The following is a 27294-nucleotide window of genomic DNA, read 5'->3' as shown; positions in this document are numbered from 1 at the left end:
TTAGCTTTAAAATAATTTATTTTGACACATTTTATATTGTAGAAATTTGCTAAATACTAAAACCTTGTATAGAGAGAATCACCTATAACTTTTTGACACTGTGTGAGTGTATATGCTTTTCCACTAATACTATAAGCAGACAGAATGGGATGTCTCACCCTGTGTTAATTATTAGAGACTAAAAGAACTGATTTAAAATGTTTTTTGTTGAATTTTTAGCTCTTGAATTCACCTGTATGCTGGGAGTTAAGCATGCCTAAAACAGGGAAGGAAGCATCTTAGAAGGAACGTACTTACCTGGAGGCTGGGGAGAGAGCGTTTGCCTTGCTGTACAGACTGTGGTGGCCATGTGGAGTGAATGTGTTCCTTGCCCTGTTTTGGGTTACTGAGGGCAAAAAAGGAGGTGGTGCCCATCTGGACACAGGTTGGGTAGATATGAGCTGCCAGGACCCAGTGCAAATCTGCCTGACATCAAGTGTGTTGAGATTGCTGTGCTCCAAGAGTTTCCCAAGACACGAAGCAGGAGCATCAGAATCCTTTAAATGCCAATTCCAGGGACCGTCAGGACTTTTCAGTTTCATATGTGAATTAAAGAGAGAGATATTAATTCATTTTGGCAATTAACCAGAATTAACCTGCAGCCTTCTGTCTTAGTCAATTTAGGCATTTCTAACAAAGTACCATAGAGTGAGTGGTTGAGAAACAACACCGGAAGGCTGGGCAGTCCACGATCAAGATACCAGCAGGTTCTGTGTCTGGTGACGGCCCACTTCTTGGTTCATAAAGGTAGTGCCTTCTGTAACCTCACATGGTAGAAGGGACAGGCAGCTCTCTGAGCCTCTTTTATAAGGATGCTACTCCTATCCATGAGGGTTCCACCTTCATGATCTCATCACCTCCTAAAGACTCCACCTCCAAATACTATCACATTGAGGATTAGGTTTCAAGGTATGAGTGGGGGAGGGGAGGACAAACATTCAGTCTCTAGCACTTTCCTCATTGTCAAGAAAGGACTGTACCTTCTCTACTTCACTTTGACTAATGGTAGAGAAGATACTTGAGTGTAGGAGTGAAGAGTAAAGGTTTGGTCCTCTGGCACCCCAGAGTGAAGCCCTCTCAAGTCTGTTAGATTGTGCCTGTGGACAGACTCACTGTGATCATTCTGTCTGAGGATGCCCGGAGCGTTTGGTCACAGTCAAAGGAGGTACTTTCCGGCATCTGACATTTTACGTCACAGTCAATAGAACACAACATAGTAGATGAACATAGGCTGTGAAGTTATTTGCCCACATGCTGTCATTGTTTATATGTCCTGGTAATGAAATACAGGGTACTAAAGGTGATAATTATCTATAAATTAAAGTTTCTCAATTGGCTTAGTTTTTATAGTCTTGATACCTAATTGGTTTAATTCCACATTTAAGCCAAAGACTATTACATCAGATGCCTGCCTATAGAATAGTATGTGAGTATTCTTACTAGAATTCTGTTTAGAATACTTTTTTCAGAAGTAATAACAAATTAGATATTCAACTAAATAAACTAGTTGCTCTTTTTAGACTTGAAATTAAAAGTGGTCTTGATAATGTTTCCAACCATGGGCCTTCTGCTGGTCCGCAAAGCTATAAAAGAGAAAGTGATGGGAATTGGGTATCATTATCCACTTTTTCTGAGACTACATATGGGGAGATTCATAAAAGCATTTAAGCCGTGTGGAAAAAGGGAAACCATTTAGCATGTTGTAAAATATGCAGAAAAACACGTTCTGTTAGTAGAAACAGGATATGCTACATAAAGACATCTGGTATGTCTGCAACACGAGATTTACATAAGAAAGAGTGGTATTTAGCTAGGATTCACTAGTTTTTATTTTTACAACTTCCAATATATGTGTCTAATCCATATCTTTGACCTGAATCTTCGACTCCTATTTAGCTGCCTACTGGACACTGCACTGCAGTCCATTGTCTCCAAGCAAGCTGGCATCTGCCCCTTAAACTTCATCTGTTCCCTGAAGAGTTAGGTAGAGATTCCTTCCACCTCCTTCCACCTCCTTCCATTGCTTATCAGTCAAAAAGCTCTGTCTTTTCTACCCACTAACATCCTTCTCTTGGTTCTCTCTGTCCACAGTTTTGCTTTGGTTTAGGTCCCTGTCCTCTCTTGCTTTGACCATTTTGTTAGCCTCCTATGTGGATTAACTGCCTGGCCCCAGGCCCCTATGGTGATGCTTCCTTCACACTGCTGCTAGATTGAGTTCTCTGAAGTGCACATTGGATCTTGGCTCTCCCTGGCATAACACCATTTACTGGATACAACCTAATCCTCTTAGTATGGCTTACAAGGCTCCACTTTTGTTTCATTTTCCAGTAACCTCTCACATACGGTCTGGATTCAGTCCACACCAGATTTCTCTCCTAACAGGAGCCTTGTTGGTCCATACTATATCTGCTTGAACATATTATTCTTTACCTTTGGAATGCCCTTCCCATTCTTTTTTGTATCTGAGTGCCTACTTAATATTTAAGTATCCTGGCCTATGAGAGTTTCCTTGACCATTTACTACCACCATCCCCCAGCTCCCAACTCAAGGGGAGTTGATGTTTCTTCCATCTGTTATCTAGACATTCAGCACAAACCTTATTTATGTCAGTCTTTCTTACTGTTACTCTAGGAACTTCTTGAGGGCAGAGACCATACCTTTTTATCTTTGTGGCCTCCATCTATCTAGACATTAACAAATATCTATTAAATAGTGCCTTTGTGCCATCTCACGCCCATTAGCGTGGCCACCAGCAAGAAAACAAAAGAAGAGTTAGTGAGGATATGAAGAAATTGGAATCCTTGAGCACTGGTGGTGGGAATGTAAAATGGTGCAGCTATAATGGAAAATAGGACAGAGGTTACTTAAAATATTAGAAATTATATCATCTAGCAATCCCACTTCTGGGTGTATATCCAAAAGTATTGAAAGTAGCATCTTGAAGAGATATTTGCACACACATGTTCATTGTGACATTACTCACAATAGCCAAGAGGTGGAAGCAATCCAGTGTCCATCAGTGAATGAATTGGATAAACAAAACGTTGTCCATACAAAATGTGGTGAATGGAATATTATTGAGCCTTAAAGAAGGAAATCCTGTCACAGGATGAAGCTAGAGGGCATTATATTAAGTGAAATAAACCAGTCACAAAAGGACAAGCACTGTGATTCCACTTAAATGAAGTATCCATAATCAAGTTCATGGAAACAAAAAGTAGAATGGTGTTGCCAGGGACTGGGGCACAGGGAAAATGGGGAGCAATCATTCAATGGGAATAGAGTTTCAGTTTTATAAAATGAAAGCATTTCAGAATCTGTTGTATAGCGTTGCTCAACTGTATACTAAAAAATGGTTAAGATGGTAAACTTTAGGTTAAAAAAAAAAAATTACCTGTGTGCAAAGCAGTGGTACTCCTGCGAATCTAGCAGTAAACAGTTAAGACAAAGACCCTGCCTTCACGATGTCCCCACTTACGTTCCAGTTGAGGAGACCGTGAAAAACTGAGTTAAACAGTTACTAAAATTTGATTACTGCTCTATAGGAGAGCATATTGACGCTGAGATGGCTAGGAGAGAGAATGCTGTTTAAGGAGAGACATAAAATGGGTGGGCTTGGGCTGTGAGAGGGACAGGGAGGAGAGGGGCATGAGCGGCACTGCTCACCCAAAGCAGGAAGTGGCCTCAGGTGAAATTGTGGTTGAGAACGACAAGTAAATGATTGAAGACCGATTGAGGAAAGAGGTAGAATCAATCAGCTGACTGGGTGTGAGGGATGACCCAACACTAATAAGAGGGGTCTGGATTCTTGGATGGATGGAAGTGCCATGTAGTGAGTTGGGGAGGGCCCATTGTGGGATGGCAGGGCGTATCACGAGTATCATGTTGACTTTAGGTCAGATAACAGCTTTTAGAAGAACAAGTAAGTTAATATATGCCTTGAAGAATGGCTGCTAGCGTGGAGCAGACATTCCAGGTGGAATCCATCTCAATAATAAAGTGCAGTGGGGCAGTTTTATTTCTGGATGGAAATATCATATTTATATTGAGGCTCGTAGTTAAGCATACTTATTTATAACTTCATTTTTAAAAGAATCCAAGGTGGCTTTTATCATAAATCATGTTCCGAATAAAATAGACGTGACTATTAATAGCTAATCATTCTGGGATTCTCACAATGCACCAGGCTGTGTTCGAGCACTTTACAAGTGTTGTCTCCTGTAGTTTTCAGAACAACCCCAAAAGGTTGGTATTATGAACCACACTTTGTAAACACAGAAAGACGAGGCATAGAGAAGTTAAATAATTCACCCAAGGTCACCTAGCCAATGAATATTAACAGTACGGTTCAAAACTGGGTAAACTAGGAAGGAAAAAAAATAGAAAATACAACAATTTTTAACTTTCTGTCAAGGCATAAAAATGGGTATGCTATTTTATAGCTATCATGACTGGAAAAATGGAAGAATATCATCTTGCCTTGGAGGGATTTTTCATCTTACGCAATTCTAAAAGACATCCTGCAAGACTTCATATATGGGTTGTCGAAGGATACTATGGACTACGTTCCCAGTGTGAATTCTCCAGTTGATGTTTCTATTATGGTGTCAATAAATTTAAGGGTGACCCGACTTACTGATAGTGATTCTGTGAGATTCCTTGGCAGTGCTTCCTTAAAGGAACTTTTCCCTTCTTGGCAGAATCACCTGGGAGGTGAATTTCCAACTAAGAATTTCATTTTTCTCCTGTCCAGTCTTATGTACTGTTCACTACACACATGTACCCACATGTGCCCCTCCCCCCTCCCCCCCACCATTTAGGCTCCCTCTTCCCTGATTAAAAATGGTGCTATCACTGTTTATAAATGGGATATTGCAGGATGTCTTGTGCTGTGTTAAGTAGATGGGATACGTCCTGTCCCTCACGTACTTTGGGACAGAAAATAGATTAACTTTTTGGTCAGTGTCTTAGTCCATTTGGGCTGCTATCACAAACTGTCAGAGACTGGGTGGCTTATCAAAACAGGAATTTTTCACATTTCTGGAGGGTTGGAAGTTCAAGATCAGGGCCTTAGCAGATTTGGTATCTGGTAAGGATCTGCTTCCTGGTTCATAAACCATGCCTTCTTGATGCGTCCTTACATGGTGGAAAGGATGAGGGACTTCTCTGGAGCCTCTTTTGTAAGGGTGCTAATCCCAATATGAGGGTTCCACTCTCATGACCCAATTACCCCCAGAGGCCAACCTCTTAGTACCATCGCATTGGACACTAGGATTTCAACATAGGAATTTTAGGGGGACACAAACCTTCTGACCATAGCAGTCAGGCTAATATTACCCAAGTAGATACACTTCTAGTAATCTCAGTTCCATGACACAACTTAACATACCCTGTCCTAAATACCAGCTGGACATTTATTAGTAACTAGATAGAGGACACTTTTAAGTTTTATTACCCAACAAGGGCCTGTGATCTGAAAATTTTAAATTGTTGTGTAAGGGCAAATCTATAAACTTTAGAAATGATATTAGCCTTTTAATATTAACATTCTATTTTAGAAAATGAGAATTGTGACAAATACTCCAAATGTGGACAGGTAAGGGACATCCTGCACAGAAGAAAAGTAATCTCTTCAGCATGAATGAGGATGGTGTGTGGGAGCAATTTCAAGTTGCTTGACAGGGCTGGGGGATGTGGCAGTTTCAGAGTCTCTGTATAGGAGGGACCTGTGAGCGATTGGCAAGTTACAAGGAGTTGTTGGGAGGGCGCCTGGGTGGCTCAGTCGTTAAGTGTCCAACTCTTTATCTCCGCTTAGGTCTTGATCTCAGGGTGGTAAGTTTGAGCCCTGTGTTGGGCTCCCATGCCTGGTGTGGAAGTTGCTTAAGAAAAGTTGGGTACTTGTCTTGAAGCTGTGTTTTCTCAGCAAGCAGTGTTTTAACTTACATCATGGCTTAATTTGGGGTGGCTTTGTGGAGAGTGTTGGCGATCATGGGAAAGCTAGGCAAAGAACATTTTTTGGAAAGCCTTGTATCTTGTGCTAAGGAATCTAGATATTCTGATGTGAAGGGTTTTTATAAAGAAAGTGACACGGTCAGATTTGCATTTCAGAAAGAATAACCTGTTCGTGTTGTGAACGGAGATCATAGGTGACTGAGACCGGAGGCAGAAGAAGGTCCGTCATCTAGTCCAGGGATGGTGGAAACTAGGGCAATGACATTAGGAGTGAAGACGAAGGGCAGAGGTACTGAGTAGGTAATGTCTGTAGGACTTTGTGACTCCTCATCTCTGTGGCATAAAGGCAATGGGGGGGGGGGGTGTTGGGGTTAAGTTCCACATTTGGGGCTTGGGGAGCTGGGGAGCTGGTTGGAGACTCTTACATGGGGACTTTGGAGGAGGAGCAGCAGTTTGGGGTTGGGAGCAGAGAGGAAATCTCATTTTCATTTTTCTAAGTTGGAAGTGCATGTAGGTTGTTGGCTAGATGATGATTAGGGATCAGGGAGTGGGTGAGGGCTGAGGAAAGTTAACAGTAAAGAATGTGAGAGTGAGCATAAACTAGTGTTTAAGGAAGGCTGGCTTTGAAGAGGACAGATGGGAGAATGATACAACAGGATATAGACCAGCACAGTCCAATAGAACTTTTCATGACAATGAGATGTTCTAGACCTGCTCTATCTAATATGGCAGCCACTAGCCACAGATGGCTATTGACCCCTTGAAATACGGCTGGTGTGACAGAAGAAGTGAAGTGGAATTTTATTCAGTTGTACAAATTTAAGTAGTCTCTTATGACTGGTGGCTATTATGTATGACAGCACAGAGTGTTTACTAAGGATTTTGGGGGTTGACTGATTTGCTTGGATGGAAAGAACTTGGACTTTGGCTGTGGGAATGTCCAAGGAGAGGGTGTGGTTGGAGCGAGAGGAAAAGGAATGATGATGGAAACTCCTGAAGTGGAGAAGAGAAAGAGGATAAGCTTTGAATAAAGAGGGCAGCCTCATCCCCTGAGTCTGCAAGAAGGAAGACCAGGAGTGGTGTATCTGTAAGTAAATCTTAGTTAAGCGAAGTGCAGCCTCAGAGCTCTGAGAAATAGAGGGTGAAATCGTCTGCTAAGAGTGACTAGGGGTTAGCACTGGGGACCCAGAGAGGCAGACTACTAAGGGCAAGTATGTGGATTGCTGTTGACAGTCCAGCCGAAATTGGAGATCATACAATTATGATGGCAACAGAATACATCGGTGTTTTTCTGTAATTGCCATCTGCACCCTGGGTCTAATAGTGGAGAACTGGAGTATCATAGTGGTTCCCAGTTGGGTGTGTTCACAATGGTGATGGTAAGAGGGACAGAAGATCTAGAAAACTAGAGATGCTGCTGAGATGGTAATCCAGCTGCTTATTCACCAGAGACCCAGGAAGGAACATAACTGAAGCTGAAATGGGCTAGTAGGTTGGGAGAAGATGGCTGGGGGCCAAAGGATGAAAGTCCAAGGAAGCTGAAGATTAGGTACTGTGAGAATTAATGGGTAGAAAACTTAGCAGGAGAGGAAAGGGTTGTATCTGAGAATGGGATGATGAAATCTAATGAGGGTGGAGGACACTGTGTGATGAGAAGACCTAGTGTTCAGGATGAGAAGGTATGGCTGGAGTTGAGGAGAGTCTCAGGTCATTGAGGCAGAGAATATTAGTATAAGGTTAAGTTTGGAGGGTTCTATATCTCTTAATTCCTTATTTTCCTTTGCAGTTTCTCTTATGAAGTGGGGATGAAAATGCCCATATAGTAATTAGGCACACACTTCTATCTAGGCTTTAACCAAAGAACATAAGAAGAATAAACAACTGGCTGTGCTTTCTGAAATTTCTAACCTCTCAGAAAATTTAACGCTTACATGTAATTGGCAGTATACTTAATTATTCATGTATAATCTGATTTGCTTTCATGACTTTTATATTTTTTATTCATTCTCACGTAGACAAAACCCAGTCCTCAAGACGTCTAGGCAAAAGGACTCTTATTTTTCTAATATAGACTTGAATGGTGTCCTAATTTTTTCCCCGAAGAATGTTATTACCATTGTATCAGCTTGGCTTAATCAGTCCTATTGTGTTTGAAACCCACGTAGTTTCAACAATAGGATACTATAGCGTACAGGAATTTAAGCTGCTGGCTTTTTCATGCTGAATATTATCTCTATTTATAGAAGTTTCAATCACTTATTTCAACATATTATAAACTGAAGGCGAGGTAAAGCTATGGTTATTTGTATAAAAATTTTCCATGGAGAAAAAATCTAAACTCTTCTTTGATTTTAGTGTAGTACTTTCTCATGGTTGAGATCTTGAGTTGGAAGCTTTTCAATTTACTCTAAGTATGAAAATCTATCATTATTACTGTTAGAACTTTTTAATGTCTCTTGAAGTTTTATGTAAACTTTACTGTGGAAAATGCCATTAAAAATTTGTGGAATCAAGCAACATGTTACTCGTTTATGTATGGAATTTCAAGTCCATATAGTTCTTGTACTCATGTCTAACTGGAACCATCATTAAGGGTTTTGGACCCTCTTTAAAGGGAAAAACATTGTCTTGAATTTTTGATGTTAATAGAGTTTGGCATCTAGTCCAGGGATTGTTATTTTGCTTCAAGCCATATTGAAAGAGGAGCTTGTTAGAAGTGTAGTTGATATCCACAGCTAACTTTATGAAAATTGATTAAAGTGTCTGTCTGATAGCCTGTCCATTTCCCTCCGGAAAACAGAACTAAAAACTCATATACGCTGTTTGTCATATATAAACTATTCTTTAATAAAATTCTGTATTCAATCCAGTTGTACGTTCTCGTACCACAGACAAGAGTTGAATCACGTTCTCCCAGGTGCGTAGTGAACATTTTGCTCTAATGTAGAAAGCCTGGAACTTTCCTGCTAATGCCAGCATTAGGGTAGTGTTCTATTAGATCTCATTTAGGCAGAGGTATAATAAAGGGGACCTGCTTCAGCACTATAAATTCCTAAGAGAAAAGTGAAGATCTTAGGTAAGCTTATGCTTTTAACATTTGGTAATGCAGGGTCGGATGAATTTAACTTCTCTCACCTGACCAAGTTGACAACCACCAAAAGTGAGGAAGGCACAGCTAAGCATTTGGAAAAAAAAAACTTCTGTGATCTTCGCATCCAGCCTGAAAGGGTATTAGGCGAGATGGATGGCTTTTTTTGGGGGGGAAGGGACTCGGAGACAGATTTTGTGACAGTATCCTGGGTTATTATCTAGGTCTGTGGTGCTCAGTGGCCTGCAGCCCAGACGACCACACCCTTGGACTGCTTGTGGGCTGCTGCTGGTTGATGGGCCTGGCTGTTCCTCTTTGTCGGGCGAAAGTGGTTAGCACCTTGGTGGAATGACGACCGTAGGTCTTGGCATTATTTGATACAGCTGTTTAGTGTGATGGGGTAGAGAAAGAAATACTTACATGTAGGCACATGGAAGCCACCATCTGCTAGGGCTTTCTACAGGAGGCTGTAGAATGTTTATAAAATAGAAATAAAAATAGAATATTTAGCCAGTGAAGGCTGGGCATCTACCTGTTAAGCCAGTTGACGGACTTGAAAAATGTCTCTGTGCATCTGACTTTTAGGAAGAAACATTGAAAGAAATCTAGGGCTATACTACTCCAAGGGTGCCCCCAGCACTGGCACTACCTGGAAGATTGTTAAAAAGGAAAATTCTGGGTCCATACTATAGAACTTACCGAATTGTAGTCTGCAGTTTGACTAGATCTTCAGGTGATTCAGGAAAACCTTTTAAGGTTTGAGAAGTGCTGATCTAGGAGATCAAATATCCTTTTGAGGTGACAGGACGGTAGAAGTTTGGAATGTAGCAAAAGCCAGTGGCTCACATTTGAGAAGTGTGCCAACAACCATAGTCACTTAGGCAGGAGTTAAGCCATTCCCATTATACAAGGACTTTTGGACCATATAGTCTCTGAGGATTTTCTTAACACCAGCATCCTATGAATCTAAATATAATAATTCTTAATCAGGGTTTTATATTTTCCTAGATGTTTTTGTTGTTAGAGGAGAATTGAAACTCATCTTTATTTAACCCTTTTTCTGGTAACAGGTATTGAAAATGTCTAGAAAAGACTTTTCACTCGGGGGCGGCTAGGTGGCTCAGTTGATAAAGCGTCTGACTCTTGGTTTTGGCTCAGGTGATGATCTCGTGGTTTGAGAGTTTGAGCTCTACATCGGGCTCTGCGCTGGCAGCATGGAGCCTGCTTGGGATTCTTTTTCTCCCTCTTTCTCTGCCCCTCCCCTGCTCGTGCTCTCTCTCAAAGTAAATAAATCAGTATTAAAAGAAAAATGTGTCCAGATATTTGCTTTGCTACTTAGTTAAATTTCTATAATCTTCTAATGCAGGTTTTATTCTTAACCTTTTTTGTGTCATTAATTCCTTTGGCTGTCTAATGAATTCTGTGGGCTGCTTCTCAGAATAGTGATTTAACTATATAATAAAATGCAGAGGCCTATAGAGGAAGTCAAGAAATAAACAATATTCTGAAAATATTAAATTTGGGATGGTCACCAATATCTAACTATAGTGGAATATGGAAGTATTTTTGATTGCTACAAGTGACAGAGGTAAAGGTAGTGCTGATATTAACCAGGACTTTTTCTCCCACATTCATAATTGATGGTAACGCTAGATTTCAGTTAGAGGTTAGTGAAAGTAAAGATGTTACTTTTTTCCCCCAACTGAGTCATAGTCTTCCAGTTTTGTGTTCTAAGATGAGTTGACATTATTCTAGGACCCCATTTTAATTTTAGTTTACTTCTGTTGGAAGCCTGTGATAGGATTCCTTGTAATTTTTATTTATTCCTTGGTTTACATGATATTCAGAAAATAAATATCTATATTGGGTGCATACTTTTGGTACAGACTGGAGTTAAAAAGGGGAAGGTGAGGAGAAGGGATACCAAATTGAATGAATTGAATGAATGAATTGAAACTGTAGTTGGCAAAGTACTTTACTTTTATTTTTAATAAGCCAAGATACATTTTATTGAAATCCAGTGTGGATTTTAGGTCTTTTTAGTTTTGCATTTGTTATGTGTACCTTAAAGTTTTCTAAACACTGAGAAGAATCCTGATCTTGCCTGATTATGAATTGCCTGGAGCTGTCACTTAAAATAGAGATTCTCAGGCCCCTTTCCTGGAGAATGTTTCAGGAGGGTAGTGGGTAAATCTGTGTTAACAAATTTGCCAGATGGATTCTTATCAGGCAAAACTTAGTAAAGCTTAGCTAGATAATACTTTAGTCCAAACGCTTCAATGTATGTGTTAGTCATACTGGTAATTATTTTCATGAGAAGGGGTATGTGTTGCCTTTGTTTCCAGGAAGATTCTTCACTGTAGTAGGGTAGCTTTGTAGAAAGGGCAAATATTAGACAATTTTCTTTAAGGAAAGAGGGGTCCGATTTTTATTTCATCTGGCCCATGAATACAGTGTGTCTGATTTGTTAACTTTTTCTGGGTAGTAACATTCATATAAATAGTAACTTCTTTAATATATGTAACACCCCACCTTTGGAAATATAAAATTATGTGAAGAAGAGATATATACCCAGAGGTGATAGGCCAGTTTATGATTATAAAAAAGCCCATGTGTTGAAGGCATTGGGTAAAGTACTTTGCATAAGTACTTCCTCTTCAGGAGGTGGTTGAATGAAGAGTTGAAAAGAACTACCCTATGAGGGACCTGTTTTGATCCTCATCTTAGAATTGAGGAATCAGAGGCTTAAGAAAGCGAAGAATGAGCCCAAGGTCACAGACTTGGTGAAAGCCAGAATTTGACTCCATGTAGCTCCAGTTCCAAAGCCTATATATGTGGCAGCCAAATCTTTAAAAACAATTGGAAATTATGCACCGTAATCTATTGTGTGTGTGTGTGTGTGTGTGTGTGTGTGTGTGTGTGCGCGCGCGCGCGCGTTCGCACGTTCTCGCATGCATTTATGTCATTCTCTGGTGTCTTTTTCCCTCCTTCTGTGTTTGTTTCTTGATCCATCTGGCACTCCTCAAGTGTCAAAACTGAGAAGTGTATTTTTATTTCTTATCTGTTAATGAGTTATATATTTATTTTTTTGTAATTGATAACGCAGATAATAGACTTGTATTTCTTTTAAAAGTCATATTGTCTTTTTTTTTATTTATGAATTTATTACTCTAGGCAATAAAGTTGTATCCCATTCAGGATCATAACCATTCAAATAAAAGCAAATCTGATAAGAATACTGTAACTTGTGGTCTTTTAAGATGACCAGTGCGTGGCAGTGGGCAGATAGCTGTCAACAGATACTGATTTAGTACTTGCTGGTTGCCTGCACCTGCTAAGCACTATGGAGGATACAAGTAATGTGGTCCCTCACTGACCTTGCAAAGTTGTGCTATGGAGGGGAGGACCTCCTCCTCCTTGCGAGTGGAACTCACAGTGTGGCAGTGAGCGTGGTTAGCAAAGGGAAAACCAGTAGGCGGATGGCAGGAGTCACTTCTGCTGCTGGTCTTTGATCGCATCAGGTAAACTTAGTCCGCTTTGTATTTGGATAGGGGTCTGTAATAAAGGGGAGAAGCCACTTCAGTCTTCTAATATTCTGGCTGGCAGTACTGTGGAAAGTGGCCTGAGAATGGCAGTCAGTCTGAATTTGGCTGGCTGGTGCACAGAAACTGGTCCCTCATTCTCCTGGGTCTGTAGGGCTCTTTGACTCTCTCCATGCTGTGCAGAAACCTGTTGAGTAACTTGTACAAGAAATTGATAATGCAGGCAAGAATGGAGTACGCGGAATGACTGGGACATGGCGTTATTCCTTGGGGTCACAGAAGATGATGTCGCTCCTGCCATTCTCCTCCGCCTTCTCCAGCAGGCATCTGTAACAACTGTCACATAATGAAACCGGAGCTCTGGAAGGGTCTGTCTGGTCGTTTAAGACCAGTTAAGTAGTTTCCCTTCTACTCTCTTCTTTCTCTGTTTATAGATGAAATGCCCTAACACATGTGACCCTCCTTCGCCTCTTCCCTGGCTTCCCCCTGTCTGGGCTAGAGACTGAAAGATGTGTTTTCCTCATTCTTGTGCACTCATCATAGCCGGCCATTTGTGAGCCAGCTGTTGTGGGGACAGCAGCTGCCGGGCAAGGAAGCTGAATGCCAGGCTTTTTTCTAAGGGGAGAATTAGAGCTGCTCCCCGACATAGCACTGGAGGTACCATTGGAGCGCCTGCTGGCCCTTCACATCAATGGGCCATGCAGCTGGGACACCAGTAATAGGAAACCCAACCAAGCTCTGGTAGCTCTTTATTGAGACGTTTGAATATAGCCAGTGTTAGTGTAGGACATGCCCACCTTAGATCCTTGCTGCTGAGTGCAAGCCATGAGTCGTGTAGTAAAACCCACAGGGGTCCATGCAGCTTTGTTTTCAAGGCATCCTGTTACTACTTTTCAATAGTGTTAAGTTAATGTTCTGTTGACCAGTTCAATATATTGTTAAGACAGAAGGCTCTTATTTTCTACCTAGCAACAAACATCTTCATTGTTTGCTTTATATATCTGAAGAAAATTCTGTTTAAGCACAGATATTACAGTACGTTACTTTGGATACTTTTGGAATGAATGAAACTTGTTTCTTGTAAAGCCAATTATAATTGACCCTTAAATAACGTGGGTTTGAACTGTGCAGATCCACTTACACGCAGTTTTCTTTCAATAAATACAGTACAGTTGTGTATTTTCTCATGATTTTAACACTTTCTTTTCTTTTTAAGAATTAAATTTAAGAATTTCTATTCTTTTTAAGAATACTGTATATAGTATACGAAATATGCATTAAATGACTTTATGTTATTGGTAAGGCTTCTGGTCAATAGTAATCTTATAGTAGTTAAGTTTTGGGGGAGTTAAAATTTATATGTGGATTTTTGACTGTATGGGGGTCAGCACCCCTAACCTCCACATTGTTCAAGGCTCAACTGTTTCAATCAAAAAAAAAATTGTATCTCAAAAAATGTATTTGTTCTCCTGCGTTAGTGAAGATGAAGTAGGGTAGACTTTTTTTTTTTTTTTTTTTTTTTAGTGTTTGTTTATTTTTGAGAGAGAGAGAGAGAGAGAGACAGAGCATGAGCAAGGGAGGGGCAGAGAGAGAGGGGACACAGAATCTGAAGCAGGCTCCGGGCTCAGCTGTCGGCACAGAGCCCGACGCAGGGTTCGAACCCACAGACCGCGAGATCATGACCTGAGCCGAAGTCAGACCCTTAACCTACTGAGCCACCCAGGCACCCCCAAGTAGGGTAAACTTTAATTGAGAGGTTTGACTTAAGGATAAGGTGGGAGAAGTTTAAAAAAATAGAGACAAAAATTACATAAAAGTTTTTTTGGATGGATCTTTGCTGATAACTTGAAAAGACAAATGTTTAATGTCCTCAGTTGGTTTGAACTTAGTAGTTCAAATTTGGTGATTTTTGCTTTAAGATATTATAGTAGTTTCCTAGAATCTTTTTGTTAACTTTCTCAAAGGGTAGAAAGGGGGGAAGTGAAAGGGAGTTCCTTATGATTTGACTTGCAACTTGGCATGAAGTTTAAAAAGGATGTTATATGAAGAGCAGGAAGGAAACGATCAGTTCCAATCTGATGGTATTCTCGGTAGCATTGTACGGTATGGGGGAAAAGAAAGTTTGAGGAGAAGTTGGCTTTAGGAGTTGAGATAACTGTGTTTGATTGGGATGTATACACTTTTAAGAGCCAATTACGTTCTTGACAGAAGCTCTCATTTCACTGTCCACAGGGGCTATTTGCTGGAGTTCTATGGAACAAAGACTGTGTAGATATATTGTATCTAATCATTTGGATAGATATTTGATTTCAGATCCGAGAAAATGAGGCCCAAGAGACCCACCTCAAAAGTGTTTTAATGTTTTATTTATAACACACACATTCAAAAACAAATCAATATTTAGCCCCGTGGAATGCTAATGGGTGAAAGCTGCTTTGAATAGGAATTTATGTTTACACTCAAGTATGTGAACTGTAAACTGTTCCGTTTTGGACTCTGGAGTATGTTTTATGGCTTAATTAACCTTTTTTTTTTTTTTCCCCTCCCCCTGTAGAACTGGCTAGATCCTGCAAAAGAAATAAAGAGACAGCTACGAAGTGAGTATTTAAATAATCATACTTCTGAGTTCATCTTTATATCTATTTCTGTCTTTAATCAAATTCAGAGGAATGTAGACTGGACTACTAAAATCATGATGGAATGATCAGCTGTATTTTGCATGTATATCATATACAAAGTTGAGGAAACAATATTTTTCTTGCCTCGTGACTTTATTTTGTGCGTGGCTTCGGGACTCTTCTGGTCTAGAGGTCCGAACCTTCTGGTCCTAAAGATTCCCTCACGGTGTCTGTCTACCGCTGTAGACGTTGCTTGTCTGTAACTTTCACCATTGATGTAAATTTTACTCCAGGCGACCAGTTACCATCGCTTCGTCTGCTTTGTTTTGGAAGTGTGTAATTAGTTTAATTAACAGGCTTGTCTCTGGCCCCAGAGGTGTAGACACGCTCACTGTTCATAGATGTACTGGAGTGCAGACTCGGGGCGGAAAAGCACAGAGAGTCATCTCTTCCATCCTCTGCGGTCACTGCCTTCTCTCCAACGTCGTTCCGCCACTCAGGGCCGTGCTGTGTGCTCTTTGAGTCTGGGTTTCTAGTCAGTGCGGCTTGGCCCTTTCTTCCGTTGCTTGTTTGCTGTCATGGCAGGTCCCAAAGTGACTTTCAGGGTCTCCCCCTCACCAGCTCCAGCTCCCTCCACAGGCCCTGGTCTTGCCTGTGCCTGGCTTTCAGATGTCTGTGCCAGGAGATATCATCACCACAGAAAAGTCTCTGGAGGATTTGGATCCTTAATTGACTTCCGGGCGGGTGGATGACCAAGGCAGAAAAGGTAGAGAGCCACGAACAGCTGGAATTTTCAGACAGGAGAACAGGGTTCTCAACAGCCCTTCTGGACCAGGGGCCCCCAGAGCTGTCGTGGGAGAAAGCGTTTCCCTGAGCGCCGGCCTACCCAGGGTAGGCTGTTTGCTTTCCTCCCCCTACTTATTCTTCCTGGCATCAACACACCAGAACAAATCTGTGCGTTTCCCTTCTGTTCCTTACCATCTATCTTCTCTCACTTTAGGCACTCCACATTAGTTTTCTTTTTCCCTGAAATCATTAATCTTTTAGGTAGTTTTCCTATCATTTCTTCCCTTCTCTGCTCCTGTTTGAAATTCTGAGCCTCTACCTTATTTTGCCAATTTCTTCTCCTTGAAGACTCCTCTTTTCCTTCAGGGGGAAAAAAAAAAAAAGTATTTTTGAAGAGAATGACCTTCCTGATTTGCCCTGGACAGGGGTCTCTCAGGATGTCGGACTTACAGTGCTAAAACTCAAATAGTCCCAAGTAACCTGGAATGGTTGGTCACTCTGTCTCTCGACTATTGTCCCTGGCTTTCCAGCAGCCCTCCTCTTTCCCCTTGCATTTATTATCTGGGTGTTGCATCTATTTATACTTGCTTCATAATGGAAAAGGGGAGAAAAAAAATGATTAGACACAGAAATGTTATGTTTACAGTTGTTTCCACGGTGTATCAGAGAGCCTTGGCACTTTTCCCTTGTCTTTTGTATGGTTGTCCTACACAACTGTAGAGTGCATGAATTCGGAAAGGTACGGATGCCTGGTTCTTTCACTTTATCTGAAACCGGAGCTTCCAAGTGACCCAAACCATAGAATAGGCTAATCACTGAAACCTGATTGATGTTCCATTGAGTTGTTTCCTGTGGTTTTGTTTTGGCTTCTGTTTGATTATGTTTGTATGCCACTCGTTTCAGAGCCATGGAGGTTGCTGATTTTTGGAAGGCAAGACTCCTGCTGATTATGAATCATGGTCTTGTGTTTTGATGGTTTGTGAAGTTTTTTTTAGAGTTATTCAGGACTTTTGCCCTTGTGGTTTGGCAAGAGGGATAACAGTAACAAGTAGGATCTGACTTTTCTCAGATGATTTGGAGCTAGTTTCTAAATGGAATCCTGTCCTGTCCTGATGGTGCAAGTAGGCTGGAAACATGAAGTCTTAGCTTTTGCCTTGACCTCTTCCTTTCTGCTTGTGTTAAAGTGGACGAAAGAACTGCATGTTTTATCTTCACCTAGCCAATGCCAGGCTTTTATTGTTACTTTTCAGTTAATGGGCAGTTAGCAAAGGTAAACATTAATCTTTTTTTCAGTTACTTTTGAAAACCAACAGCCTATTGGTTCCTGTTTAAAATTTGCCTTGAAATTTTCTTCATATGTACACAAATCAGACTATATATATGAGACCTGCATGTGATTGCTATATACATGATCCGTAGACTGTTCATGTATAGCTAGGTAAAAAAAAAAAAAAAAAAAAGAAAAAGAAAAAAAATATATATATATATATTTTTTTTCTTTTTTTATTTTTCTGTTTTTATTTAAGTAGGCTTCACACCCATGCAGAGCCCAACATGGGGCTTGAACTCACGACCCTGACCTCGGGACCTCAGCTGAGATCAGGAGTCAGACACTTAACCACCTGAGCCATCCAGGCACCCCAAGTTTAGCATTCTTTTTAACTTATTTATTTTTGAGAGAGTAAGTGAGCCTGAGCAGGGGAGGGAGAGAGGGAGAGAGAGAGAATCTTAAGCAGATGCCATGCTTAGCATGGAGCCCTACTCGGGGCTTGATCCCACAAGTGTGGGATCATGACCTGAGCTGAAATCAAGAGTTGGATTCTCAACTGACTGAGTCACCCAGGCGCCCCTAAAGTATAGCATTACTAGGGCTAAAATATAAGTGTTCTATTAGAAACTCATCCCTATAGTCCTATCCAGAAAAGCACGTGCTCTTGTTAATTAATACCCAGAAAACAAAAAATAAGGATCCATTAGGAAGTGATAATCCTATGGTGACTTAGCTTAATTATGGGTTAGCAGCCCCCTGAAGAAGTGCATATTCCCGCCCAGCATGGCACTATATATAGGACAGGGAAGTCTCACTCTTCAGGAAAGTCCTATATCCCATTTATGTTATTTTGTTTTTGTTTTGTTTTGTTTTTATTTATTCAAAGGTTTTAAAATGTTTTTTTATTTTTTTGAGAGAGATAGAGCAAGCGCGTGTACAACAGGGGGAGAGGCAGAGAGACAGGGGGACAGAGGATCTTAAGCGGGCTCCACACTGACCGCAGCGAGCCTGATGCGGTGCTTGAACCCACGAACTGCGAGATCATGACCTGAGCTGAAGTCGGATGCTCAACCCACTGAGCCACCCAGGCGCCCCTATGATATTTTAAATGTGTGACACAGAACTGAAATTCAGGATTGGCTTTGGAAGTGGAATGGTGAGGCACTGAACCTAAGTCCAATACAGGTGCACGTGTGTTCTTAGCAGCCATTCCACACATACGGGTTGACTTCTGAGAGAGAAGTTAGTGTACTCATGGTGAGAAGAGAACAAAAGGACATGCTGGAAAAGAGAATGGGATTCAGTAAAATTTTCTTCAAGTCCCTGAAATAAAGCAACCATGAGGCCTTCAAATGTGGTTGGAATGAAATACCATGAACATACTTTGTTTCTATTTAGAAATACTAGGAACTTTGAGCATAACCCTGAATTCTGGCCAGTGGATTTATTTGGATCCATTTAGGAAAATAATACTTGCCCTCTGCCCAGAGTTGTGGGTTTTTTTCTTTCTTTTCTTTAAAGCTATCCAAAGTATGACATATCAAACATTAGTTAAACATTAGTGCAGAGATAGAAATGTTTTAACTTTTAATAAGTCATTTCTGATGGTTGTTATATTCACTTCTGTGGCACAGTGCAGCCCAAGCATATGTTCTATAGGAGTATGCTTACGCCTACTCTATAAACCTGGGAATAATTTTATTGTCTTAAAGTATTGTGATGTTTGGGGTGCCTGTGTGGCTCAGTCGGATGAGTGTCTATCTGACTCTTGATTTCAGCTTAGGTCATGATCTTACGGGTGAATTCGAGCTCCGCATCGGGCTCTATTTGAGCTCCGCATCGGGCTCTGTGCTGATAGTGAGGGCCTGCTTGGGATTCTCTCTCTCCCTCTCTGCTTCTCTCTTTCTCTCTGCCCCTCCCTCCTCAAAATAAATAAATAAACACTATTAAAAAGTATTGTGTGGGCACCTAAGTGGCTCAGTCGGTTGAGTGTCCAACTCTTGGTTTTGGCTCATGATCTCATGGTTTGTGGGTTCAAGCCCCACATCAGGCTCTGCTTGGGATTCTCTCTTTCCCTCTCTCTCTGTCTCTCCCTTACTCTCTCTCTCTGAAAATAAATAAATAAACTTAAAAAAAATAAATAAAAATAAAGTATTGTGATGTTTTACTACTCCCTTCTTTGAGATTTCGTTATGGGATTAAGAGACCATTAATCAGTTTCTTGAATAGCTATAGTGATCAATTGATCATTATCTCCCTTCTGTCAACAATGTGTAAATCCTAAAATACTTTTTTTTTTTTCTCTTTAAACAGTAGGAGATATTTGGCATCTGGAGAGTCTATGGTTAAAACAAATCTTATTTCAGAATGATTACATATAGGTTATATTGAAATTTTTGCATAATATATCACCATACAAAACATTGAAAGTATTAGTAAGTGTTTATTTAAAAAAAGCGAATCTGTTTTTCTTTCATAGTGGATTATTTGTATAATTTTTATATTTTGTTTTGTTTTTGTAAATAGTTTTCTCAAAATCAAACAATGAAACTCTCCGAACTGACGTATAGTGGAAGTAGTATGTGCTGTTTGAACATTAACCTTTAATTTTTATCAAAATAAGTGGTCATTCTGCTGGTTGGGTAAATACCCACATTTAATAATTACAGATCCTCCTTGGCTGTTCACCTTTAATGTGAAGTTTTATCCTCCTGATCCTTCTCAGTTGACTGAAGATATCACCAGGTACTTTGTACTTACATTTTAAAACAAATTTTTACTTAGAGCTTTCATTTATCTCTGTGCCCTGGGAGAATAATGGTAATTTCAGGATTAAAGCCAAAATATTTTTTCATAAGTTGAATTCTAGAAAGTTCCTTGGAAATGAGCGTACTCCAAAATGGTTGGAAATGTTTCTAGTTTCAAAATTTTTTTTTTACTTTAAATTCTCCATTTATAGTTGAGTAATAGAATATTAAAAAAATTACATTGCTGGCAACTTTCTTACGTTACACTTACAAAAATCATTGATATTTAATATTTCAGATTAATACTAAAATGGTTTTTTGTTGTATAACCCTTGTGTACCTGTGTGCTAGTCTCCTATCACAAAGGTGATATAGGGTAGAAAAATGAAATTATTTAAAAAGCCAATTGAACTATATTTCCAGGGGCCTCCTATTTCAAAGTAGAAAAAAAAAAAAACTAATAAGGTAGGCTTTCTTAGCCAATAGCTGTTTCATTTCCATCTCCTTTGAGATTGTCTGGGCCATACAAACATATACTTAAGTTGCAAATAAAAGATTCAGTTGAGGAGCAAGGGAGCATTTACTGATTCTGAGAGTGCCTGAGTGTTTGAATAGTAACCAAGGAGCATTTGAGTCCACAAGTGCCTTGGTATATTAGCCCTATTCAGCTGGGTTACCAGTGATAGGACTTATTAGCTTTGGTGAGAATAAGTGCATACGTTACATGGCCAAGGAGAAGTGTGTTCAGAATATACTTTTTGAACACCAGAGGTCTTGCTGAAAGACTGCTTTTGACTCATTCCTGTGTCCTGTGCCCTTGATGCTTTCTGCTAGGCCAGTTTTGGCAGACACCAGGTTGTGTTGGTGCTTAAGAGTGCATGATACCCACGTGGAGATTTCTTTCCAAGATGGAGTAAATAACAAGCCTTCCCCACTGCCCCTAACCAACACCCCCCCACCCCCACCCCGCCTTTGCTACTTGTTGCTAAATGGCGGTCTTCTGATAGTAAGCTGTGGTTGAATTAACTTCAGCTAGTAAAGATAAGCTTTTGTAACTGCACCTCAAGCTGCTTTGGAACATAAAACCGGATAGGTTGGTTGCTCTGGATACACAGCCTCACCACAGGAATGCCTTCGAACATTGCAGTTGGGGCTTGTGCCCTAGCACCCTCTCTCTACACACACTTCTTGGAGTAATTTGTTCGGGAGATGATAATCCTCTGGTAATTGCGACTTATGGCATCGGTAAGTGCTTTGGTTTTTCCTTTAAATGGGGCTTGAATAGTCTCGCCGTGTGTGGTGAGAGAAAGGAGATAGTTTGGTGAGCTAAACACTAAAAGCCTCGGCAGGCAGCCTGACACCAGCCACCTGCTTGGACTGGTGGCCTAAGTATCATGAGTGAAATCTTCACTATGACTTGAGTGAAAACTTAAGATGAGGTGGCTTTTGAGGAGTGCAAGAGTGGTGTTTGCAGAAGTGTTGCAGTGTTCAGGATAGTGTTTGAGAACGCTGGCTCCTGCTATGTGAAGAAGAGGGAGCTGGGAAGTTCAGGAACCTGTTCGAGTTTTTGTTGGAAGGTTTTGGGCTTTCGACTTCTCTTTGAAAACAGGACAGGACCAATGTGAAAAGTCGAGACCATAGTCTCAAACGGAACAACAAAATCTTAGTAGTAGGTGGAAAATCTGGGTGTTTAGGTCTTCAAAGTGTCACGAAATGTGGAGAACTGGCACGGTTCTCAGTCAGACTTAGAGAATCAGAGGATACCCTGGAATCCTAGTTTAAAATGGACTTTTCTAAAGTAATGCAGTTCTGCTTGTGGTGTTCCAGGGACCAAAGGAACATAATCCTCCTTAGAGAGCTCCTGCGGTGCATAAAAATCCTCAGACCGCAGTGCCAGAGAGATGACTTCCCTTCTGCCAGAAGATTTTGGAGCACTTGCTACGTGGCAAGTTCTTGGCTAACTGTGCCCCACGCTTGGCAAAGAGACAAAGTGGCCAGCTGCTAATGGGAATGGCAGTGTCGAAAAGGTCTTCAAGAGTGAGGGGCTGTTTAGTTTGCAGGGATTGATGGTAATCTTATTAGCAAGTAGTTGAAGTCACGAGTAGAAATCAGGTTTTCATATGTCAGCAAAGGAGCTGGTAGTGCCCCCCGACCCCAGATCCTCATAGAATGTAAATAACATGGTTCCGCATGTCATCTAGTGGAAACGGAAACTTTTATAAGTAACTGTAGTAAAACCACTTGAAACATTGAATAAGAACTATTTAATAAGTTAATAACATAATTATGATGATGATGATGATGATGATGATGTCTATTAGTTACTGACTCCCAGGTAACATGCGGTATGTTTTGATTATGTTATCTAATTCGTATCCTCTCCTTCAAAGGGCGGAAGAATTCTCATTTGACAAGTAGGGAATTAGCCTTAGACGAGCAAATTCACTAGCTCAAGGTTGCACAGAGTCAGCTGTGCCTGGCCCAGAAGCTCATGCTTTTTCTGTTATAAATTGAACTGTCTCTGTAGATGGAGTAAATGGGCAAGCGTAAGGGCTTTAAAGACTTACAGTTGTTCAAGGCGTCTGAGGAATAGAAGAAATTGGCATGAAAAGGCTAGAAAGAATAAAGGGTGGGTGACCTTAGCTCTTCTTGCAAATGCTTAAGAACTGCAGCTGTTTTTAAGTTTTCATTAGTCTTTGCAACTTTTGAGGGACATGTAAATTTCGATGCCAGTTTTAAATCCACGGAGACAAGTCTAAGTGATTACGATTTTTATCTTCAGTCACAAAGCTCTTGATGATGATGATGATGATGATAAATACACTGTGACCAGAATAGCAGTTCAGAATTCCCATGGGTTAGGAGCTCAAGAAACAAGGTGGACTTCTTATTAGAGAAGACGATTTTTGCTGTGGACATAAGGCATTGCCTTCTCGTCTGTTTTCAGAAGAATACTGGAACTCAAAGATCATTGGTGCTGCATCCTAACGGATTTCTTCCCGGCCCTTCTCTCCCCTTGCCCCTCAGATACTTCTTGTGCCTTCAGCTCCGGCAGGACATTGCCTCCGGCCGCCTGCCCTGCTCATTTGTGACTCATGCCCTCCTGGGATCCTACACGCTGCAGGCTGAACTTGGGGACTATGATCCAGAAGAACATGGCAGCAGTGACCTCAGTGACTTCCAGTTTGCCCCCACACAGACGAAGGAGCTGGAAGAGAAGGTGGCAGAGCTGCATAAAACCCACAGGTCTGGTGACTTGCTTGCTGGGGAGAGAATAGCCACAGGGGATTGAAACAGCTTCTCTTCTGACACTTGCCAGACATCCAAGCACTGTTTACGGGATTATCTAGTGTTTCCTTTTGGAGCCTCACCTAGTATTAAACGAGACAACCTGTAGCCTTGAGATCGCCTTTCGTTGTGTTCACAACTATAACGTGAACAACAGTGCTCATGATCCTGAATGTTTTCATTTATTGGAAAAAGTTACTTCTCCCTGTGACATCTCCCTCTTCCTCCCTCCGAACCTGGGCACATAAAACAGACATACTCCCATACTTGTTTGGGCACTTAACATGTATTTCTTCTGCCCACCTCCTCCCCTTTTTTTTAAAAATTTTATTTTACAGCAGGGAAGAGGGGCAGAGGAGGGGAGAGAGAGAAAATCTTAAGCAGGCTCCATGCTCAGTGTAGAGCTCAATGCGGGGATCAGTTCCGCAACCCTGGCGTCATGACCTGAGCCAAACTCAAGAATTGGACACTCAACCAACTGAGCCACCCCGGCGCCGCCTGCCTTTTGTTTTTTATCCGATAAAGCTAGAGGGCTAGGCTTCTGGGTTTGAATCAGAAGTGTAGGTAGTGATGGACATGAAATATATAGGTGGTTTCTCTGTCCACAAGATGAGCTTTGCTTTTAGTAGCTAAACTTTACTGATTTACTCAGTACCGTATTAAGTGCCATATTACGCTTTGAGAACTTCTATATCTTTGTGAAAATAAATGTGCTTTTAGCCCAAGTTGACAAATCTCGCTACAAAATTACAATTTGCCCCATATTGCAAAATTGAGATTTTATAAGAGTTCGACAAAAATCTTTGGAAGGGAACTTTGAAAGATTAGAGGTTTTTAAACAGGCCACATTCATTAACTTTTTTGTAAAAAAAAAAAAAAAAAAGCGGTATTTCTTATATTCACTTTCACTTTATTCCGGTTCTTCTCCATAGGTATTTATTGTATAATTTGAATTTGAAATATCAGGTGCTGAAATTCTTTGGGGATTATGAAGATGAACGGGACACGGTCCTGCTCTCTTAGAGCCTAAAATTTGCTGACTTGTGAATAGAGACAGGAATGGAAATAGTTATGGACCGGGTGTGAGCTGCATTATCTACCATAGGTGTAAAGTCAAATACAGGGACTTCTGATCTGTGTTGTGATCAATCCTGCCGAAATAAAATTAAGGAGTGGGAAGTAAGAATTTGCCATTTTTGGAAAGATGAAATCACTTTTTTATTCTCACGGAATTTATGTTGTACCCGTTTCCCCACTGGGAAAACCATCGAAAACAATTCTCTGAGATAGAAAGGAAGGGTAGAGATTTAGAGTAGAGGATCCTATGAGGAAACTTCTAGAGGTTGAGAGTTGAGCCTTCTTACCTGTTCCCTGCTTATCTGTAAATTGTGCGGGGTTAACTGCTCTACCCTAAACCCTCCGAGCTCATACACTCCTTTCCTATCTGGGCCACGTTTGCGTTGCTGCTGCCAATAAAATAACATTGTTTTGTTTGATCCTCAGGGGCTTATCTCCAGCACAAGCTGATTCTCAGTTCTTAGAAAATGCAAAGAGGCTCTCCATGTATGGCGTTGACCTACATCATGCCAAGGTACTGTCAATGTAATGGGAAGTGGCATCTTTCCAGTCTGTTGACGGTTTTGAAAGGGCTCCAGTTTCAGGGTGGCCTAGCTCACTTTTAGGAAAAGGCTATTCACCCTCACCCAAGGGTCTCTATAATATTTCTTTAGTGACTAACTGTGGGGTTTGTGCTTATGGAAAGGAGCATTCATTCTCTCCTCTGCCCCCTTACTTCTTTCTCAATCTTTTCAGTTAACACCCTTTCATATGGACTCACCTTGAGACTCACCTGTCAAGCATCTACCCCCCCTCCCCCCCCCCCGTCCTGGTTTCTTCTGCATCCCCACCTTTTGCTGTGCCAGGTGATGCCTCTCCCCGCCCCTTCTCCCATCCCTGTCTTGGGAGTGGATTGCAGATCCAAAGAAAGGACCAATACAGTGTGGATGGGACCGCTTCTGAAAAACCCTCTGGCTAATGAAGGAGCCTGAGGGTCGGGCTCCTCTCTGCGGGCCTGTTTTGTACCACTCGCAAGACGAAAGAGACTGGCCCAGGCCCCAGGGGATGCAACCCCTGCAGGCTAATTGGAGAGGTGGGAAGAGGGCAGAATGATGGACTAGGTGATAGGAGAGAGGGTTTGGGTTGGGAAGATGCCACTAATAAACATTATGTGCTTCCTGACACTACTTCGGGTGATCACACAGTGAGGAGAGTCAAGGAGAAGAGTAAGAGGTAAGGTGAAAGATGGGTGTGGTTTTGAAAAGTGTGTCCAGGGTCCACATGCGGAGGGAACCAACGGTTCCCTAGATGGATGGGGCCTAGGAACCTCAGATTTTATGATTAGAGAAATCTCTTGGAAAGCCCCTCCATCCAAAGATCTCTTCCCTCCCTGGGCCTCGGGTGAATCATTCCTGCTTCGTACTTGCATAGTACTTCATGTTTGTACCGCTCTCTTTTTTTCCTCCGTGGCTGCCTTTATTCGACTGTTTTTCCTGGTTATAAAAGACCTACATAGACACCATAGAAAATAGAAGCAAACAGAAGGAAAAAAACAAAAACCACTGAACTCTCTTTATTTGGAAATAGGCACTGTTGCTTTTTTGATACGTTTTCTTGTTTTCTTTAAAAAAAACATCTCTGAGCACTAGAACTCGTGCATTTTTTTCAGTAGGATCACACTATAGGTATCAGTTTGTGAGGAATTTTTTGTTGTTTGTTTTGTTGCTTGCTCTGATAAAAGATTTTTCCACGTCAGTAAATAGTCTCTGACATCATTTTTAACTGCTGGGTGCTATACACCTTTAATTCTTACAGGTCCTTCCATGGGCTTTTTTAAGATTTAAGACTTGACTGTTTTTATTTACAACTGCATAAAACAGTGCAGAGAATGATTTGCCTAAGCCACGTGTTGTTAAGCATTCCCATATCTGCCTCGTTTCTTCCGGTAAATTCTAGGAGGTTAAATGGGACTTCCTACCATTGCGTGTTTTTCAGCTTGTTTCTCTGTGATGGAGACAGGCTGGCTCGGGCGAGAAATCCAAACCGGGGAGGCAGGAGAAGAATGGGTTTGGGACCAAAGAGACCTCAGGTCTCTGCTCTTCTAAACCCTGTTACTCTGGCCACATGCAAATCTACATGTTGATCGCTAGTTAGAAACCAATTCTTAGATGGCAGTACTACAAGGTTTCACAGTTCTCGTTTTCAAAATTGTACCTTAGAAAAGTAAAAAAGTTGTGGGTCTGTTTAAGCGTAGTTTCTGTTCCTGGTGTGTGAGTAGAAGCAGATTGCTTTTTGAAAAAAATTCAGAGTAACATTCATCTCTTCATCCTTTTTGTCATCTGATACACTCCGATGATATTTGATAAGGAAGATGTTTGTCGGTTGTTGCAAAGAAAGTCTGTAGCAATTTAAAAGAACTTTTCATCAAAGTTTCATCTTTGATTGTCTTGATCATATTTAATTAAGTACGTCTTTAAAAATTTAAAAAAAAATTTTTTTTTCAACTTTTTTTTTTTTTTTTTTTTATTTTTGGGACAGAGAGAGACAGAGCATGAAGGGGGGAGGGGCAGAGAGAGAGGGAGACACAGAATCGGAAGCAGGCTCCAGGCTCCGAGCCATCAGCCCAGAGCCTGACGCGGGGCTCGAACTCACGGACCGCGAGATCATGACCTGGCTGAAGTCGGACGCTTAACTGACTGCGCCACCCAGGCGCCCCTAAAAATTTTTTAATAAGAGCTTTTCATGGCACACTGCTACTAGGACAAGTTGAAGAGCATTGAATGGAAGTACTCTTGACACGCAGGTACAGGGGAACCCCAAGATTAGTGTGATAGCTCTGAGCTCTTACCAACCGCTCTCCCAACTCCTCTGGGTCTGAAGGGGTGAGGGCAGAGAGTGGTTGCCAGA

General features: G+C 41.1%; 1 protein-coding gene across 37 annotated transcripts in view; it reads left to right on the top strand.

Annotated features, from left to right (window-relative positions):
* The window catches only part of EPB41L2 (erythrocyte membrane protein band 4.1 like 2), a 219269-nt gene that overhangs the window by 133107 nt on the left and 58868 nt on the right, over nt 1–27294 (top strand). For all 37 annotated transcript variants that reach the window (XM_023254368.2, XM_023254367.2, XM_023254366.2 and 34 more), the window contains 4 exons: nt 15177–15219; nt 19966–20041; nt 23071–23289; nt 24835–24922. In XM_023254368.2, coding sequence (XP_023110136.2) covers nt 15177–15219; nt 19966–20041; nt 23071–23289; nt 24835–24922 — 426 coding nt within the window. The remainder of the gene's footprint in view (nt 1–15176; nt 15220–19965; nt 20042–23070; nt 23290–24834; nt 24923–27294) is intronic.

The sequence above is a fragment of the Felis catus genome, chromosome B2, assembly GCF_018350175.1.
Source record: "Felis catus isolate Fca126 chromosome B2, F.catus_Fca126_mat1.0, whole genome shotgun sequence".
Classification (NCBI taxonomy): Eukaryota; Metazoa; Chordata; class Mammalia; order Carnivora; family Felidae; genus Felis; species Felis catus.
Note: the sequence above shows the minus strand (reverse complement) of the source record. Positions and strands in the feature narration are given on the sequence as shown.